General features: G+C 60.5%; 4 protein-coding genes across 4 annotated transcripts; 1 reads left to right on the top strand and 3 right to left on the bottom strand.

The window, feature by feature from the left end:
• Positions 1-1,577: 1,577 nt before the first annotated feature.
• On the bottom strand, positions 1,578-2,131 carry EHS24_008114 (uncharacterized protein; the record flags this gene model as incomplete). The annotated part of the gene is made up of 2 exons (XM_028623439.1): positions 1,578-2,037; positions 2,079-2,131. The coding sequence occupies 2 exons, from the start codon at positions 2,129-2,131 to the stop codon at positions 1,578-1,580; spliced, it is 513 nt and encodes a 170-aa protein (XP_028476372.1).
• An 855-nt stretch (positions 2,132-2,986) lies between these two features.
• EHS24_008113 (uncharacterized protein) lies at positions 2,987-4,652 on the bottom strand (the record flags this gene model as incomplete). Its single annotated transcript, XM_028623438.1, has 7 exons — positions 2,987-3,156; positions 3,216-3,484; positions 3,554-3,702; positions 3,743-4,030; positions 4,069-4,144; positions 4,189-4,519; positions 4,577-4,652. The coding sequence occupies 7 exons, from the start codon at positions 4,650-4,652 to the stop codon at positions 2,987-2,989; spliced, it is 1,359 nt and encodes a 452-aa protein (XP_028476371.1).
• Positions 4,653-7,577: 2,925 nt separating this feature from the next.
• Positions 7,578-11,116, bottom strand: PMA1 (plasma membrane H+-ATPase; the record flags this gene model as incomplete). The annotated part of the gene is made up of 4 exons (XM_028623437.1): positions 7,578-10,215; positions 10,316-10,488; positions 10,650-10,779; positions 11,073-11,116. 4 exons carry the CDS (start codon positions 11,114-11,116, stop codon positions 7,578-7,580), a joined length of 2,985 nt encoding a protein of 994 aa, XP_028476370.1.
• Positions 11,117-18,240: 7,124 nt separating this feature from the next.
• EHS24_008111 (uncharacterized protein) lies at positions 18,241-18,552 on the top strand (the record flags this gene model as incomplete). The annotated part of the gene is made up of 3 exons (XM_028623436.1): positions 18,241-18,325; positions 18,372-18,470; positions 18,527-18,552. The coding sequence occupies 3 exons, from the start codon at positions 18,241-18,243 to the stop codon at positions 18,550-18,552; spliced, it is 210 nt and encodes a 69-aa protein (XP_028476369.1).
• Positions 18,553-20,097: the final 1,545 nt, after the last annotated feature.

Below are 20,097 nucleotides of genomic sequence, written 5' to 3'. Positions count from 1 at the left end.
CGCTTCAACGATGTGGTTTCGGGGGAATAAGTCCCATGTCAAGAGTGAGCCTGGCCTTAGGTTCCCCCCTAGCATTCCATGTGTCGAGAGGGCATTCCATGCGTTGAAGGGGACAAGCTAGCTGTTGGGGCGGAATTATGGGCAGGCCTGTGAACTCATGATAGGAACAACAGCGTCCTCGGAGACCAAACGAGGAGGAAGATAAATGAAATGCTTACGGCCAGTGTCGCTTGTGGCTACCCAGCACATAACGGTCGTTCCTTTGAAGGAAGCGAGTTTCAAACTTAGTAGACTCTGTCCATAATAGTCAGTTAGCCGAACAAGGACATATGGCCAGCGAGCTGCCGTGCAGAGAGACAGATTCGCCGTGAGCGAAGAACGTTGTCGTGTGGCACACCAGAAAAAGGACGGCACCATTGCGGATCACGCCTCGTGTCCTCCTCATCCGACTCCATCCCATTCGCGCGGTCGCTGCGGCTCCGGATCGCACAGTCCAATACGCTTCTGATCGTCGTTGCTGCCAAGACTACATGCAGCATGTGTTTTGGGCCCACACCAAAGCACTCGACACACCCTCGGCAGTTCGGCAGCTTATCTCGCGTCTCGCCTGCCTATGACGGCCGACGTGTACAGTGGCGACCAAATGGCAGCGCGTGCTACGGCGTCAGGCCGCCCCCCGAAGCGTTGCTGACAGGTTCTCGGGAGGGGTTGTGCAATAAAGTGAGAGGCTTGGCAGGATACATGGGTCCTACTCTGGCGGAAGAGGCTTGGCCAAGGCCAGACTTGGGGGTCGGTAGGATGTGCATGTGGATTGTGGCAGCGAACAAACCAGAAACCCGAGCTGGCGCCTGGGGTGTTTCAGCGTCGCTAACTGCCGTGGACAGCAGCCAGAGGAGGTGGAAGCAAGCTGAACAAGACGCACACCATCGGAACTGTCTCACCAAGGTATGCATATAATCTACGAGAACGACTGCGGATCGCGCAGACGGGACGATCAGATCCCCAGTCACTTGCGCAACTCTTAACCATGTTAGACTTTGGTCGCGGCCATTTGTGATTGTCGTCGTCGGCCGCCATTTCCCTGTGCGTCCAAGACCCTGCATGATCTTTGTATCCCGCATCCCATTGTCGTGAGCTCCTCGAGGCGAGCCCGGCTGCTCTCCTTCTCTTCTCGCCTATAGGCCTCTAGGCAACGACGCTCGCGTGTGGATGGGAGCAGGGCGGAGACGCGCCACTAGGGTGTCTGTTGGCGACGTTGTTTCGGCCGGTCGTCCACTTGGGAGGTGTGGAAGGCAGCCTCGGCTGTGAACGTAAAAGAAGCGGGAGGTGGGACATGTGGTCCGCAGAAGGAGGGGGGAGCGGCCCGCAGCGTGTCGGTATCTTGTTGCCAGCCCTCCCCGCGGAAAAAAAAAATCGTGCCAAAATGTCAGCAAAGTAACTGTCACCGGAGACTCAACGGACGGAAGGTGCGCACAGTGGAATAAAAATATGCATGAAGGGGTAGAACGTTTAAAGGACTCTTAATATCGCAGACCGGAACAAGAGTACACCAGAGATAAGTCTAACAGAGGACTGGCTCAGAGAAGGAGGCCAGCAGCAATACCGAGGGCACCGAGAGCGGCGGGGACCTTGGCACCAAGCGCGCCGGACGAGGCGGCCGTCGACGACGCAGCGGCCTTGGCCTCCGAGGTGGCTGAAGCCGAGGCCGAGCCAGTGGCCGAGCTACGGGATCCAGTGTGGGAGCCCGTGGCGGAGCCCGAGCTGGAGTCGGCCTGCGCAGTCGAGTCGGCAGCAGCCGTCTCAGTGGCAGAAGCCGTCGAGCCCGACGAGCCCGACGAGCCCGACGAGGCAGCGGCACATGCCGACTCGGCGTAGTCGAACCAGGTCGGGACGTCGTTGGCGCACGACGAGGCAGCGTACAGGCATCCCTTGACGTTCTGCTGGAAGTCATCCGAGCAGATACACGACGAGTCGAGGTAGTCGGTGACGCCGGCGCAGAGGTACTGCGCGACACAGTCCGACTGGCAGGTGGTGAGACTGTTTGTCAGCGGATGGTAGTTGGGGCAGGGGAAACTTACTCGGCACGAGCACCGAGGGCGAGGGCGGGGAGGGCAAGCGAGATGGCGACCATTGTGGTGTTGTGTTTTTTGGGAGAGTTGTGGTGGGGGAGAAGAGTGTTTTTGAGATTTGTTTGACGAGCTGAGTGGGGTCTTTCTCTCACGGCCGACATGGCCTCTTTATACCTCTTTCCAACGCCTCCTCCCCATGCGGCTCATGTCTCTCGGTTAACTAGAGCACCTTCTCCATGATCACATTGGCCACATGTCGGCCGACCTCTACACTCGTTTGCACTTGAAGCACGTCGGCCGATCTGCCACACAGGTGGACGTGTGGCGTATACCCCTAATCAGATAACCATATTTTCCCGTTGTTTTTTGTTTGTTTTTGCGGCCCGTGACCTGACTCATCGGGGCGCGGAACCCTTGGCATAGGGCGCGACGGTGGTTTGCGAGCCGCCACACGAAGCAGGTCCGCTTGAGCGTTGCTTGGCATGGGCCATGTATAGCAACCTTGGGTTATCAGATTGGCTGACATGTGTGTGAGCTTGGCCCGAACATGAGTGGACACCGAGGCCGTCACCGAGGTGAGTGGGACCGGCCATGGCGCCTCCGTCCATCCCGTACGACAGCGGCATCCGTGGTTCAATGTCCCGCTTACTCTTGCCACTGTGGATTGACGCGTGGAGAGACCGACCGTTGTGGCATGTAAAGAACGTTCTGCTCGTACCCCGCCGACCACGTTGTTCTACCGTGCGTTGAACGCCGGGTTAGCAGTGAGTAGGCCTAACTTCTGTACAGGTGTCGCCTGGGTATGATGTATCCCGTCAGTTTGGCCGGGACACGTTGCAACTGAGGACGGTTGAGTATATGTTTCTCCATAGACCTGTCTGGGCCGTTGTCACCCGACCTCTAATGGCCTCTCCAGGTCATGCCGACTGTTTGAGCAGCCGCTTACCCTGCACCCACATGCCCGTACGGTTCTGGTGGTCTCCATTACACCACCACCGCTCGACGGCCTCGGTCCACCACTTGTCCGTGTCGGCGAGGTCGAAGATGTCCAGCTGGCCCACAGCGCGCGTACCGCGTACCAGGGTGACTGCAGAGTCAGCGCCACCGACACCATTCTACTGCGTCCGTTTCTTGTACTCTACTCACTCTCCTGTGCGTCAAAGGGCAGGCCCACCTCGAACGCACCGCCCAGACCGAGGGCGGCGTGTCCGCCGCGGGTGGCGAGGTAGAGCGACTCGACCCAGTCGACCTTGAGCCCCCGGCCGTCATGCGGCTGCTCACCGCCCGCCTCGCGGCGCGCGCCTTCGCGCATGCGCCCGACGACGACGGCCTGTCGCATCGCCGTCTGGATCGGGAGCGCGTATCCGCCTGCAATGTCCGACCCGAGGCCGACCTTGACGCCGGCGTCGATCGCCCTGCATGCTGTCAGCGACGTGCTGTAGGCGCAGAGGTGCCGTGGTGTGTGTGATGTGTTCTGGACTCACTCGCGGAGAGGGAAGGCGGCGTCGGAAAAGTACGCGTTGGAGAGCGGGCAGTGGGCGACGGTGACGCCGCGGGTCTTGACGAGCTCGACAAGCGCGGGCGGAAAGGACGTGACGTGCGCTTGCACCGTGTCCTCGGTGAGGAGGCCGGCCTGGAGTCAGCGCAACCACCACAATTACCATGTAGCGCACCTCGTCAAACACCACCTCGTCGGCCTTGCCGCGTGTGCCCTCCACCCACGCCATCTGGTCCCTGCTCTCGCACATGTGCGACTGCACCTTGACGCCGCGCGCCTTGGCCAGCGCTGCGAGGCCGCGAAGCAGCTCGTCAGAGCACGTGGGGACAAAGCGGGGTGTGAGGATGGGTGCGACGACGCGTTGGTGGGGCGGCAGTGGGCCAGTCAGGCTGTCCATGCGGTCCAGAAACTCGGTGACCGACGCAAGGGACGCAGCGGTGGATGGTTCGCCATAGGTCGGGCGCTTGGGGTCAGCTTTGATGACGACACGGACAAGCTCACTGGGCACTGGTCCATGGACAGCTTGCCGATGAAGCCGCGCACGCCGGCGTCCTGGAACGCTTGGGCGAGGATCAGGCTGTGGAGGGGGTCAGGTTGCCTCTTTATCGTCCCCAGACTCACTTGGCCTGCACCCCAATGGTGCCAAACGCAACCACACACCCCGTTCCCGCCTCAATCAACCTCTCCACAAGCCGCGCGTACAGTCTGCGCGCCAGCTCGGGGTCTGCGTCGACGCGCTCCTCCGCGACGTACGTGTACTCGTCGAGCCACTCCATGAGGGGCAGGTCGAGCCCGATACCGGCGTTGAGGTACTGCGGGGCATGGAGGTGCAAGTCGGCAAATGTGGGCAGGAGGAAACCGCGTTCGGTCAGCGGAATGGCCTGCGCGACGAGGTCGGATGGCGTGGACGAGGCCGGCGACAGGTGGGTGATGACGCCATGGGTGTCGACCGCTGTGGTGCGTCTCGTCAGCTGGAGCGTAGGAAGGCGTGCGATAGCTGGGGACGTACATATGACATGGTCCCGGCGGATACGCAGCTCGCCTGGGCTCGGCGTGTCGACTAGCGTGCCCCGGAAGACGCTCATGGTTGTTTGATGGTGGTGGATGTTGATGTTGAGAAGTTTGGACTGATAAGGCGGCCGAGTGTCGAGATTGCACAGGCTGTCAGGGACGGGCGGTCATCGCCGATTGTGGCACAGAACACCGATGGTGGTCCAGCGACCAGCTTGCCATCTCGTCTCTGGATCTTTCGGCGGCGACAGGCTGGGCAGCAGAAGCTATACGGTGTGGACGTGGGGCAACCGGTTTCAGTGACGAGGATGAGGGTGAGCGTATACATGGAGTGGACAACATCCACACTCTTGCGTTTCGCGAACTCCTATGCCGGCCTTGCTGCTTTCAGCGTCGAGGCACAGTGCCATGCAGTGCACAGTCACAACTTCTGGGATGGTCCTGGGACTCTTCTCTTATCTAACGGCGTACCCTACCGTCACAGCTATGATGTGTTCACTGTGACAAGCGACACCTGAAGTTGTGCGATCAACAAAAAGCCGGCTCATTGCCGTCCTGACTCTTCTGACGTTGGCTCATCTGTACCTTGACGCTGCACTCACACAAGTGGTGTTTCGTCCGGGGATAGCACGTGCTAGGGAACGCATCGCAAGTGGATGGCACCTCGATTGGAGGCAGGTCTAGGTATGCTACGTGAGGTCAGCAACAACGAACATGCTCGTGACGTGCGCGTGCGTGAGCCGTTCACGTGCAGCGGGTATCTGGTCACCGCGACTACGGTTTGTTACCCTCCTGTCAACTGAGGTGCGAGATTTGACCCAATGACGACGAAAGTAAAACGAACGAGGGCTCCCCGCCTCTTCAACGTTCGCCATCCCTCTCCAAACGTTTGTTCTCGGTCCGGGCAGGCTCGAAACAGAAAGTGATGTTGGCGCTGGTGGCTGTAGACCAGGACCAACGTGTGTTCCAACGGGGCACAACGGCAACTTGTGCCTCGACCAGTGCATTCCGACCAGTCGCAAGTCGCATGTTAGGCCATGACTACCCCCGCTCATACCCAGCGCAGTGCCACCACTGACGTCACAAATGGAATGCGGTAGCATGACAGTCGCGCCGAGGCGACACCCATCGGCATGTGACTACTCTCACTCCACCTGACCACTGATACCTGCCTGTCACCTGTACGGTGTTGAATAGCTTGGCGCGCCAATGAGACATGGGCCCACATGCGCGCAAAATGGTGTGGTCAAATGGTCACCTAGTCGAGCGGTCAGCGGATCAGCGGACATCGGAGCCATGTGGAGCCGCCAGAGCACCACCGTCCTCGTGATCGTCCCGCTCGACCCGTGACGCCTCTTGCCCACCATGGCGAGCCAAAGGTCGAAAATGACATTGGTTTCCGCATTGCCGGGACTAACACCTGTTGGTCCAGCGTTGCAGCTGCTCTGCTATTGAGCAATGGGATATGCGATCTGTGATATCTGTGATATCGATGGCGCAATGGGCTTGGGCAGGCTTGGGACTTGGGACTTGCACATGACCCGACCTGACCCCGTGCTCGTACTGTTGCTCGTGATCGTGCTCGTGCTTCGTTGCGCGATTGCTGCCAAAAGCCTGGTTGGTCTACTTGCCCACTAGCGTTGCTCCGGTAGTGGCCGTTCGGCTACCAGCGAATCTCGCCTCTGGCCTCTGGGCGTCTCTGCTTTCGCCGCACGCCGTACGGCCGTCGCTCTGGGAAACGTGCGCACACAAGAGACAACCATCCATGGCCATATCCAGATGGTTATTCCGTTCCGCGCGTGTGCTCCAGCTCTCGCTCCTTTCCAAACCATCCGCTGGTCCCGCTGATCCGCTGATCAACAGGAGGAAGAAATGACAAAATGGTGCAGAGAAGGTCCGCATTGATCGGCATTGATCGGCAGCCGTGCGTTCAGTTAGCAATAGAGACATGGCATGGCGGCTGATGACGGCTCTGGGCTTGAGCTCGACGCCTCACCACTCGGCGCCTCTGCCGCTTGGCTGCCGCTGGCGTCGGGTTTGGCTGGGGCTGGGGCTTGGGCTTGGGTTTGGGCGGGGGGGCTTGGCCGTTGTGGCCGTTGCGGACGTTTGCAGTCGGTGGCGCTCGGCGTGTTACCTGCAACTGGCTCATGGCTGGGGTGCTGCTGCTGCTGCAAACGCTCAGGCCAAAGAGGCGAACACGGACGGCGGACCTGCCCAACACGGCACCGGCCCACCACCCATCCACCAACCCACACCCACCCCCTTGTCTCACGGCGCCTGACCGTCCCCCAAGTCAGCCACATACGACATGTCATGTCAGATTCGTCACATCCACACATAGCCCGTATCGCTCTCGCTCTCTCGCTCCCACTCCCACTCCCACACGCTCGCTTAGCCTCTCTGACCTGGGACCTGTGGGCGCCCGCATTGACCTGCCAGCCAGTCGCGAGCAATGAGGCCGTGGACGGGCGCGCAGGCGTGTGTGCGTGGGGGGGGCGCGTGTGGTGTGACAGGCGAGAAGCACGCCCCCGGCAGTGGGACGACGTGCGAGTGAGTGGTGCACACTACGGGCAGAGCATGTTTGTGGCAGTCGTAAGTCAGTCCTGCGCCAGACTCATGTCAGTCAGTGCCAGTGTCCCAATGCAACGTTTTGTTTTGGTTTATTTTATTATCAAGTCTAAGCCGACCACTTGCATCGCAAATGCTAAATTAGAACAGCTCAAATTTAAAGAAAAGGGAACGTTTGAGCCTGGGTGAGGTAGGGAGGGTGGGGGGCGGATTTCTCTCGAGATGGACGGTCTTTTCAGAATTTGAACCAGAAAGGGAACCATCAACTCGAGAGGGAGAAGAAAGGGGGATGTGTGTATGTGATGCAAATGGTCGCACACGATTACAGGCTAGCTAACGTGAGGTTGGGGGATGCGGTGGGGATATACCGCAGATGAGGGTTTGTGGTGGGTTTGGGGAGGAGGGGGGGGTGGTTCGCACGAAGCAAACGTCTAGTGACGCGAAGCGCCGCGGGCGAGGGCGGCACCCGACTGCTGGGCCTGGATGGACGAGAAGCGCTGGAGCTCGTTCTTGGACATGTTGACCTTGGCACCACCCTTGAGGGCGCCGGCGGCACGGCCGAGGAACGAGGTGCGGTTCGAGTAGAGCGACTCGTGACGCGAGGCGGTGCGGTGGAGACGCTCACCGTTCTCGTCGACGAGGGCCTCGGGCTGCTTGGCGGCCTTGCGGGCCTGGAGCCAAGCGATGACGGTCTTCTTCATGATGAACTTGATGAGGTCGAGAGGAACGTACCAAACGATGTTCCAGATCCAGACAATACCGATCCAGCCACCCTCAATACCCTGGACCTTGGTGAAGCCCCAGTCGCCAAAGGCGGCAATGATGGACGAGATAAGCTGGGCGAGACAGAAGGCGGCCATGAGGGCAACCGAGGGACGCTCAGTCCACGAGGGGCCGTGCGAACGGGTGACGAAGATGAGAGCCTGCGAGATGATAGCAACCTGGAGGTAGATAACCATGTGCGAGATCTTGTTGTCGTCGGCGGCGCGCTGGACGTGGAAGGTGTCCTCGAACCAGGTGGTCTCCTGCATGACGGCGTAGAGAGCAATGGTCGAGACGGCAAGGTAGACACCGTAAGCGATACCGAAGGCGAAGACCTCAGCGAGGTCCCAAGAGTCGGGGGTGGTCGAGGGAAGGACACGGTCGAGCGAGAGAGTCATGATGGTACCGTCGTTGAGAACAGCGATGATAAGGACCATGAAGGGAGGGAAGTTGAACTTCCAGATGAAGGCCATGAGAGCGAAGCCGAAGACGATACGGATGGTGACGGCACAGGCGTAGATGGCGTAGTTACGCATACGCTGGAAGATGACACGCGAGCCGTAGATGGCGTGGACAATGGTCGAAAGTCCGGGCTCGGTAAGGACAATGTCGGCGGCGCCACGGGCAGCGTCGGTAGCACCCTCGACGGCAATACCGACGTTGGCACGCGAAAGAGCGGGGGCGTCGTTGGCACCGTCACCAGTCATGGCACAGAGGTGGCCGAGGGCCTGGATACGCTTGACAATCTCGAACTTGTGCTCGGGGAAGACACCGGCGAAACCGTCGGCGTCCATGATCATCTCGTCGAGGTTGGCGTGCTTGGAGCCGGGCTCGGGGCCGTCCTTGAGGACCTTGGCGGGGTACATGTGGTCACCGAGACCAAGACGGCGACCAGTCTCCTTGGCGATAGCGAGCTGGTCACCGGTAACCATCTTGACCTTGACACCGAGGGCCATGGCGTCGTCGATAGTCTGCTTGGTGTCCGAACGAGGGGGGTCGAAGATCGAGAGGAGACCAACAAGCTCAAAGCCGGAGCCGGGGGCGTCGGGGGTCTCACCGAGGACATCCTCGTAAGCGACAGCGAGGGCACGGAGACCACGGCGGGCAAACTCCTCAACGTCGGCCTCGAGGCGGTCCTCGAGCTCGGAAGTCTTGTTGCGCGAGCAGAGCTCAATGATGATACCAGTCATACCCTTGGTGGCACGCTTGAGCTTGTTGCCGTCGGCGTGGTCGCGGTAGGTGATCTCGGTACGCTTGTCAACGGGGTTGAAGGGCTTGAAGTCGAGGAGCTCGATGCCGTTGCGGGCGTCGGCGGGGTTGGCGAGGGTGCCGACAACACAGCCGTCGATGGCGTCCTGGTTCTCGGTACGCGAAGCGTAGGCGGCGAGGAGGCAGACGCCCTCGACGTCCCAGTGCGAGTAGCACTTGACGTTCTCCTTGTCGATGGTAAGCTTGTTGGTGGTGAGGGTACCGGTCTTGTCCGAGCAGAGGATGGTGACACCGGCAAGCTCCTCAATGGCAGTGATACGGGTGACGATGGCCTTGTGCTTGGCGAGCTGCTGGGCACCGACGGCGAGGGTAACCGAAAGGACAGTGGGCATGGCAATGGGGATACCACCGATCAAGAGGACAAGAATGTTGTCAAGACCGTCGCGGTAAGAGTAGCGGAACGAGGGGGCACCGTAGAGGATGATGATCTCGAGGACGACGAAGATACCGATGGAGACCAGGCAGAACGAACCGATGCGGGCAAGAACCATCTGGAGGTGTCCAGTCTGGTCGTTGTCCTGGCCGACAAGGGTGGCGGCACGGCCGAAGAAGGTGTTGGGACCGGTCGAGATGACGATACCCTCACACTCGCCCTGCTTACAGGTCGAGCCCGAGAAGCACTCGTCACCCTCCTTCTTGCCCTGGGGAAGCGACTCGCCGGTAAGGGCGGCCTGGTCCATGGAAACATCAATGGCCTCAACGAGACGGCAGTCGGCGGGGCAAATGTCACCGTGCTTGAAGGCGACGAGGTCACCGGGAACAAGCTCAGCGGACTCGACCTCGGCCCAAACACCGTCACGCTTCACGCGGGCCTTGGGGGCGAGCGAGTCCATGAGGGCCTTGACGGCGTTACCGGCGTTGCGCTCCTCGACGAAACCAATGGTCGAGTTGACGAGGAGAAGGAGAATAATACCGACAAAGTCGGGCCAGTCTGGGGGCTTGCCACCACCGTTCGAAAGAGCGATGGCGACGAGGGCGGCACCCTCCATGACCCACGAGAGGGGGTTCCACATGAACGAGAGGAACTGGAGGAAGACGCTGAAGAACGAGTCAGCTTCAGGGTCCTGGGGTGCAATTCTGTTACCCCATCCGGGATGTTTGGTCCCGGATGGCTGTCCCTTTTTTTCTTGTTACTCACTTCTCCGACTTCTCCTCGAGCTTGTTGGGGCCGAAGATGCCAATACGGTTGGCAGCCTCGGTGGCGGTGAGACCCTTGTCGTCACACTGGAGGAGCTGGAAGACCTCCTCCATGACAACGTGCTCAATGTCGACCTTGTCCTTGTCGTACAGGTCACCGGCAGTCAGGGTAATCTGCAAAGCGAAAAAAGCGCCGCGGTCAGCCACGTGATCTCAAACACTTGCGAGACAGGCCCGGCCCTGGATAGGAGGTAACGGAGGGGGGGGAATGGCCCCTCTTGCCCGCTTTTCCGCAGCCAGGTGTCGGTGGGTGTGCGCAAACAACGACTACTCACGGTGTTGAGGTCAACCTTGGCGTGGGCATCGCCTTCGTGCTTCTCCTCCATGTCCTTGTACTCGCGCTTCTTCTTCTCGGGCTCCGCAACGGAGTCGGGAGTGGCAGCGGGAGCGGGGAGGGAGGACTCCCTGGGGGAAAGTCAGCATGTGGACGGTGACCGGTGGTGGTGCGATGGGTGCGAGAGAGGGAATGGGGCAGTGGGGGCAGTGGAGCGATATGCTGGGCGCAATGCACTGCTAGAGCACACGTGCGATCGGCATAGCCGGTGTGTGTATGTGTGGAGTAGAGCTTTCGCTTCACGATGCAAACATATGCACAGAAAAGAGGAAGAAGGGGGGTGGGGGTATGTTGTGGTCCACCGGGGGGGGTGGAGCTGTTTTGGCGGCTGGGGGGGGGGTCGATGGTGTGGAGTGGTACTTACTTGACGGGGACCTCCTCCGGGGTGTGCTTCTCGTTCTCAGACATGGTGGTCTAGAGAGAGCGGGGGGGAGAGAGGGGTGAGAGGGGGGGAGAGGGGGGTAGAGAGGTGAGGAGAGAGAGGGGGGGAGAGGTGGGAAGAGAAGTAAAGTGGGCGATGGAGGGGGTCTATCTAAATACGGCAGTGACCCGGATGACTGGGCTGTGATTGGCAGGCAGACGGACGAAAGGGGGTGGGTGGCCTGGGGTGGGGGGCCAGAGAGACGAGAGAGGGCGAGAGGTTTGTTTGGCGACGCCGGTCTACGTCAACGCCTGAGAGGGGGACGGACGGGGGGAAAAGCGCAATGGCCTCGGATAGGGATCAAATCGGGGGCAGAAAAAAAAAAAAAAGGAGCAAAAAGTTGGGTGCACACGCTGGGTGGGGTGTTTGCTCTCGCGAGGGGTGCGGTGTGTTGCACGGACGAGCGATGGGTTGAGGGGTTGCTGAGGAGCACAAGTGGCGGCTGTAGAAGACGGTCGAGAGGATGGAAAAAGACACCCCAGTATGGCCCACTGTTTCCACCTTTATGCTACATTGCTGCTGCTTGCTCATGTGCCCCTCCTCCTCCTTGCCAACTACTACGACGCTTGTCCTGCCGCCCGCGCTGTCGTGCCTCTTTCTTTGCTCTTTGCGCGCTCACTTTGCTGCTCTTTCGTCCACGGCCGGGCCCATCACATCACACCACCACCACCTGCATATGATCGCATTACTGCCTACTAATCCCTTTGCTCCGCTGGGGCTGGTCGCGCGGGGCATGAGGGGGCAGTTTGGGGGCTGACGACAACACACGGCCGACAGACACAGGAGGGCTCTGCTGGCATGCCCGTTCCTCGCTCGTTTCTGTCCGCGGGCGCGGCGGCGCGGCTGCTCGCTCTCACTGTTTGCTGCTGCTGGAGATAGCGCTTGATTGAGCCAGAGGCGACATTTTCGGTCCAGCCGCCCGCCGCCGTCGCCCCCCAGCCGAGCCAGCCGCTCTTCGTCATCTCTTGGGGCCGCGGGCGGACGGGCGGGGTGGGTGGGGGGACGGAGAAGGGGGCCAGGAGCAACAGGTGCCAACCGAGCCTGTTTCTTTGCGTCTCCTGCGTGATGACGCTTATCCGGCCGTCGATGCGCTTCTCCCAAACAGGCAGGTCGAGACAGGTCCCAGCAGGAGACACGCCAAGCACCCCCCCGGTGCATGTACGCTGTACGCTGTTAAACGGTGCTTCTGGCTGTGTCAAACTGCATCTCGCTGGGCTCCCTCCCTGTCTCTCCCCTGGCCCTTGACCCGTCAAGCCACCTGTTGCCCAGGGTTTGCAACTCACGGCCCACCAGACGGGCAACTCCCACTCAATCAGCTCCACCCCACCCATCCTGGATATCCACCCGTGGCTCGTCCTGTACAATTTTGCCATGGTCCAAATACAACCCAGTCCATTCCCTGGCAGCAGCAGTATGGACGGGGTTTGTTACGCTGTCACTCTCTGTGCGTCTGTGTCGTCTGTGCTACCCTCGTGTTTGTCCCAGATGCGCAAACCCTTTGCTCTCCATCCCTGCTGCCCTTTACACCCACCCCCTCTTCGCACCCGTGCCGTGCGCTCTCCCCCCTCTCTCTCAAGACCGTCTCGCTGCATGAAATCGCGCATACCGCTGTCCACCACCGCACGCACGACCGTTCGGGCGACGCCGTGTGCCCAATGACTGACCTCCGATGTCGGGTCGGAATACCTGCGCTGCACACCATCGCTAAAACCCGCGGCGGATGCGGACGCCTCTCCCTCTGCGACACACCAGGCGATTGCGGGCGACAGCCAGTGACAAACGTCCGACAAAGAGGGCAACCGCCCAGAACGCCAGCGACGTACAGACGACCCACGCTCCTCCAACCGAGCCTGCCGAATGTGGTTGTCCGTTCCTCGCGTCAAGCTGGGCTGGGCGCTGGGCGCCAGTGGCGGCGGCACGCTGACATCAGACCACAGACCACACAGTCCACAGACCACACAGACCACGGCCACGCCTGGGCGTTGCTCTGGCACACACACCACACACTGCTGTACCGCTGGGCTGCATGCTCCAGCCGCGCCATTGCCGCCGGGACGGAATGCCGTATCGCAATGTCTCAGGCCCCGTGTGGGCCCGTGGATATGCTCCTCTCGCGGCTGTGGAACGCCATGGTCGTCATTTCGCTAGCATCTCGCATCTCATCTAGGCCATGGCGTGCGTGCCCATCGGTCGAATGCCGTCGCGAGCCGTAGGCGGGAACAGAAGAAAGGAAAACAAAAAAGGGACAGAGGGAAATTCCGGTCGGTCAGTCAGTCAGTCAGTCATTCTGCGTTCATTAGATCTCCGCCGATCTGGCACTGTCCATGATCAGTGGATGACAATATCATTAAAAATTAAAATTAAACAAATGATTAAACAGGACAATAGGCGGGTTAATTCCCCAATCTCCCCGTCGGCCGCGGACGGCAGTGAGCCGTCGTCACTGTCGACGTCCACGCTATCGCTCGCATCGTGCGGGCCACCTCCACCCCGTCGTCATTGCATGCGCATGCGCATGCAGCAGTGTTGGAGGAGAGTCGCATTCATCCGACACCCCGACAAGAGCGACAGCGTGTGGACGAACGGACGCAAGCGGCCGCTGGCGCTGGCCGGCCGCGCAGGTGACCGGAGTGACCGAACTGTTTTGCTCTCGCGCCCATGTTTGATTGCCGAAACTGGGCCTTGTGGCGGGCCGGGAGCGCAGAGGGCAGACAGCCAGAGAGAAGGGCACACCGCAGAGACGCTCTCGCGCCGCTGGCAAAAGGGTCGGACTGCGTAGGCACCAGGAAGTGTAACTTTTTTTTCGATTTCGATTTCGATGTCGGCGGGGTGTGTCGTTGGCCTCTTCCGCCGCCACCACGCCGGTCACGGCCTTGCCTCGCTCGGCCGAGAGGGCAAGCCCCGAGGATCGTGACGAGCCAGCCAGTCATGCAAGAGAGAAGACGCAAAAAACCTGGCACAAGGTGTTTCACCGGCCGGTGATCCAGGACACGTCCACCGCTCCGGTTCCGGCGAGGCACACGACCAGGTGGCCAGGTGGCGGTCGCATGCAAGCTCCAGCCAGTGATATGTGCTGTAGTATGAGGGGTGCAGAGATAACAGCGCTCAATGTTCCATCGGCCTGGTCGCTTGGGACGGCTCTGGAGGCTCTGGAACTAGCCATCGACCACCTGTTGCTACATGCACAACACACAAAAACCATGAGGTGACAAGTCGCTGCATGGCGTGCGCCGAGTCGGTGCTGAGGCAGCATCGGCCACCGAGCTCGGTGTACTGGTCGGTGTTTCACGGGCCAGAGCTTTAGCCAGAGCAAGAGCAAGCGCACCCGCACTCGTCGCTCCACACATCCCACACATCGCTCCCCGCCCCGGCCTCGGGTGGTATCATGCACAATCTCACTTATCCCCCCGGCTCTTCACATTCCTCCCACTCTCCCCTCCGGATCTCGCAGCACTCGTCTGTCCTTTCTCACCCCTCCCCCACTTCTCTCGAAACATGTTCCCCGGACAACCAGACGACGCCACAGAGGTACAGAGACGTGCGGTTCGCGGTCGTGGTCATGGGCCTTGGACCAGAGCGGTTCCTGCGGCAAGTCAAGGCCGTGTGGCACAGAAAACGCCGTGTGCCAACGGCGTCCAGACGACCAGGCCAGGCCAGGTCAGGCGGCCGTGATCGGCGGGTCTCGTACACCAGGCTGGCTCCTTTGCTGTCTGTCTGTCAGTTTCACTTCGGGCGCTTCTTGCTTCTCGCTCCTCACGAGCACGACGGCGACGACGACACGGCGGGCGGGCGGGCAGTAATGAAAGCACAGGTACGCAGCCTGCCTGCCGTCACTTTCCCCACAACCCCGCCCCGGGCCTGACCTTGCCCCGCACGTCGCATTCGTTTCAAACGCATGCACATCTGGCAACGGGCGAGGGCAAGTTGAGGGCGAGGGCGAGGGCGGGGGAAGGGCCAGGAGAGGGTTGTGGCACGAGACGAGACGAGGCGAGACGACGCTGGTTGTGCTTTGCTGCTTGCTGCTTGCTGCTTGCTGCTTGTTGCTGGTCAGAATTCCCAGAACCGCTCCTCGCGCGAGGCGTTTCGGTTCCTCTGGTTTGTACCTTGCAACCCAACCCAACTCAGCAGCTCCTGCAGCTCAGCACGACTCGACCTGGCCCACACGGAGACGGGCACATTGTGCCAGACGAGGAGACGACGGGAGCGCCAGACACACCTCACATGACCCCAATGGTCCATTGTCGTTGTTGCCGTGCCGTTCGCTTATCGGCGATCATCTGCACCCGCCCACATATGACCCTCCCCAACGATTCCTGCCGGCGGCTAGTGATGGTCTTGGCATGTGGGCAAGGGAAACCGAGCGGGACAGCAGTGAACTTTGCTGTGCTGCACAGAGACTGTACAGGCCGTGCGATCTCCAACAGCTGGGTTGCTGGACATGAGACAAGTGGGTAGCACGATGGATCACTTGACTGCCACCCACTCCCCTGGCCTATGATTCCACCTTGCCTTTCTTGACGCACTATCCTGTCGTGTACGATGATCGCGATCGGCGGCCAGCAGCCAGCGGCCACCAGCCAGCGGCCACCAGCCAGCGGCCACCAGCCAGCGGCCAGCGCCAGTGTGGGTGGTGCGTTCTTTGTGGCATGTAGTCACTCAGGGCGGCCACTGAGGCGCGCTGACGACGGTGGCTGCGTCCCATCCAGTCGCAATCTCATTTACAGTACACAGCAGGCAGCTCCAGGCAGGGTCCTCGACGAACCAACACACACCCCTGTGATCCTGTGACCGCTCTTTGACCGTTGGTCAGTGGGGACCGGGTCGGTCAGAATTCAGCGCCAAAAGGAATGGATATGGGCGGGGAACTGAACGACGGCGACTAACGGTACAGCGGGCAAAGCGTTCGTTAGCCTCGGTATTGGACGAGGCCAGCGAGGCCAGCGCCGCCACCTCGTCAGCGCCAGCTTTGGCCCGCTTGGCCAGCTCTCGGTATGCTGCGCGCCGCCGTGTCGTACACGTGCGAACGTTGTAGTCGGCTCAAGTCAGGTGGTCGTGTGGGCTAGTGAGCCCTCGTGCTGAGGAGCTTGGCGATCCCGATGGCGTTCAGCGGCTAAGGAGAGGGCCGCCCAGGTGGCCAGAGTACCAGAGTGCTGGGTGCCGCCAACCTGCTTCGTTCGCTCGCGAGTTCCAGAGTCCCAGTGTGCTCCTGACCTCTCAAGTATTCAAGAAACGCCTAGTTGCCTCATCAACCACACCCAGGGCGCCGCACGTCCTCTTGCCAGAGTGCATGAATCGCTGATGCAATCTCCCTCGTGCTTGCTTTTGCTGCTAGCGTTCGTTGGGTCGAATCACATCCCACCCGTATGATAATGCTTGCCAATGCACCTGCCAAGCGGCCTGCGGCTAAACTGCGGCGGTGGAGCAACAGCGGGCTGAGACCTGGAAGCAACCGTCAGGTAGAGCTCTGCGTGCATCATTCGTTCATTGCTCGTCTGTTAATCCGCGTGCCGTGCTGCCACTCGCGTTCGTTTCGTCTCTATGCAGATCGCTGTGCATTGCTGTCATATCGGGCGTGTGTCGCGTCTCTTGCCTCTCTCGTGAGAGCTGTCAAACACGACACAAGCAACCCATATCCATCCTGATCTGGTGGGGGCAGATGACGACGCACGAACATTGTGCGTTGCTGTTACCGCTCCCAGCCGCCACCAGCCGCAGAAATCCACAGTGTGAGTGCGTACGCCGACTGTCATGTCGATCATAACGTCACCTTCTCCCTTCCTCCCCTGGCTCTGGGTCTTCTTCGGGGCACAGGGGACGAGAGCAAAACGCGGGAGGCTTTGATGGCTGGCATGGCTGTGGATGGCTGGACTGGCTGGCTGTCGTGGTGCGCGCATGGAGAGGGGGGGCTGGTCGTGCCGCCCCAACCGGCGGCTTTGAGGCGTATGGTATGCGGGTACCTGCCGCCTACTGCCGCTACTGCCGCCGCTGCTGCCGCACCATCAACGCCTGTTTTGGGTTTTTTCCTGTTTAGATTAATCCTTATTGATTGGCTCACAGCCGAGCACATTGGTGGTTCCTTGCGAGCGCTTGCTTGTGGTTGCTGGGGTGTGGCAGATCCAAGCAGTACAGCCATGCCCACACCCCCACATGGCTTGTGGATTGTGCCACTTGCTGATTGGAACAGGAGGAACGCTACTGCTACCGCTCCATAATTCCTCTCCGTAATTCCTCCATAATTCCACGGCGATCGCTACAGATAATGGACTTTCAAAAACAAAGAGGTGTCTCCAGGAAAAGGAACGATGCGATGGCTCCAGACCTAGATTCGATCTCCCGCCAACCCCCATCCATCTCCAATGCCCCTGAGGCGCCCGCATTACAATCAGAATCATATTTGCGAGACAATTGCTCACCCACAGTCGGGCGGCTCGGAGTGGATCTCATTGCTTGCAGGCGGCTACAGGCTACAGGCCAAACACTGGCTCTTGCTCCTGCACCCACATGCATCTCTCCGTGAGCACTCGCAGTCCGTCGGTGACACACGGTCTTTGGGTCTGTTGCAAATGCGGAATATGTCTTGTCCTCGCCCCCAACGGTCTGGTGTCTTGTTCGTTGTCCTTTTTTTTTGCTTGGCTTTCACGAACGGACGCACATCATGGCCCGGCGAACTGCGTGCTGCGCGCTGCGACATTGCGAACCGGGACCGAGCACATGGCCCGCCTCGGCGGCCTCATTGGCCACACACAAAAGTCGCTCAACGGGGCAGCAGGACACCGAACCGGGGAATGGGGTCCCAAGCCTCGGGCCCACCGACTCCGTGGGCGTCCCCCCCATGGCCAGATCTGCGTCCTGGCCACTCGCAGGCCGAGGATAAGGCCAAGCACAAAGGATCCCATGCACACCCAACAGGTCAACAAACCATTTTGCGTGCTCTTCTGGCATTTCCAAAGAAGAATCCAAAAAAACAGTGGGCAAAAGACCCTTAATCGCGCCGTAAACCCCTAAACGGGAGTCGCGGCGTTCGAAAATGAGCCAGTTCGAAATTGTTTGTTTGTGCAGACACACATGCCATGGCTTGTCGTGTGCTGCAGCCAAGACCCGCCAGCCCACCATGTCAGCTCGGGGATCGCTCACTGTTGGTTCAGTGGCCGACCTTGGTCGGCGCCCGGACAGTCCCAACGTGAACGTGCCAGCGTGTCAGCGAGCCAGCCAGCCAGCCAGCCAGTGTGCTGCTGGCCCCAGCAACGCTCCGCGCCAAGTCCACCACCGGCGTGTCGGACCAGTGGCGGTTGGCGGATGGCATGGCGCCGGCCGAGGCGTCGGTACGTCGGTACACGGGCCGTGCGTGTCTCCTGTACTCCTGGCCATCCACCCTTACTCACCTTTTCACCTTTCAGGCCCATCGTCACCCACTTGCTCCTAAACTCCTGGGGGTACACACGACCTTTGGCTGCCTGCGCCGGACCGCGATTCCGACACTGACCTCACCTACCCACTGGCCACTGGGCCACTGATTCGTTCACCGTCGCGACTCTCCGATGTCGGAACGCATGCCATCAACTTCACCCATCGGCACATGGTCGTCGGGAAACGAAGCACATCGCCCGCCCACCACCCCAGATGCCACAGGGAGCACGCGCCGCTGGCGGCAGTGTCCGAAACACACGCCGGTGCCGGGGGGGTCGAGTGACGCGAGAGGCTGGGCTGGGCTGGGCGGCGGCGGCGGGGCGGGGCGGGGCGGATCGACCGCGTCCGCTACACCGTGTACACACCCCGAAGCCGAAGCCGGAACAAGCTGCTGCTCGTGGCCAAGACGAACACTCTTACGCTTTCTCGATGATAACGCTGCGGGCGCCGTTTCCGAACAGGGTCCAGTCGGCTTTCCCTTCGGCCTCCTCGGCCTCGGCATTGCTGTTTGTCTCCCTCTCCCCTCCCCGTCGGCTCAGTCGCCTGCACGGGTTCGCAGCGTCCCGGAACCATGGCGCCGCTGGCCGCTGGCCACTGGATGTTTGTGCACTACGTGTGTGTCAGAGAATTTTACATCGCGCGCGCCGGTGTGGCGTGCGTGCGTACAGACGTGGACGTGTGTGGATACGGCCCGGAGGCACACTCGGTCGGCCAAGCCGGACCGCATTGCACCTGTGGCCTGTGGCCTGCACCGATTCGCAGAGTATGGCACTGAGGGTCGGTCGTATGCTCCGTTCCGAGTATCTGCTGGCTGCCATCTGCCAATGGAGTGAGGGCGGATGGCAAAAGTGAGACAAAATCCAGGCAAAATCGCTCAGGTAAGCAAGGACACAGGAAAGTCAGTCGCACTTTGGGCGAGTCGACTGTAATCAGGTCGGTCTGTGTGCCAGGTATAGCACGCTGCCAAATATAGACGAGGGCAAGGCTTAGGCGGGTGGACGGTGTGGATAAAGTAGATCAGTTGTGGCAAAGCGAGTTTTTCTGGCATTTGTTTGTGCTTGTTTGTATCTTCTTTCAGGCCATGCCACATTGCTCCCATGCCAGCCGGCAGGATCTGTGCTCCGCTGTCGAGGCCAGCGCTCCAACTCCGCTGCCGTCGCGTTTCCGTCCATGTGACCCATTCGGGCCAGGCCCCCGCTCCCACCCAAGCGAAGCGAAGGAGGCTGGGCGCAAGCTTGTTCGCTTCAGCGCGTATCAGATCCGCTGGCACGGGTTGTGTGGCAGTAACCGCGGAGCAGTTGTTCCGTGTCGCGACGATATCGATAGCACTGGCATTGGGACAATCTTTGGGCCACTGCCATGCCAGGCTGCCAGCTCCACTGATCACTGAGGAGGCTACTGGCAAGTAAGCGTCTCCAGCGCTCACGTATCCCATCTAGCGGCGGCGTCTCCGCCAATAGTGGAGCGGCAGGGGGGCACCATGGGGACGCTGGGGTCCGGTCGGCTTTGTCTGGGATATGCTCGCCCCCCCATCGTGCACAGATATCACACGAGTGGGGGC

Source organism: Apiotrichum porosum (genome assembly GCF_003942205.1).
Source record: "Apiotrichum porosum strain DSM 27194 chromosome Unknown scaffold_6, whole genome shotgun sequence".
Lineage (NCBI taxonomy): Eukaryota > Fungi > Basidiomycota > Tremellomycetes > Trichosporonales > Trichosporonaceae > Apiotrichum > Apiotrichum porosum.
The sequence above is the reverse complement of the archived record's forward strand: the minus strand, read 5'-3'. Positions and strand labels throughout refer to the sequence as shown.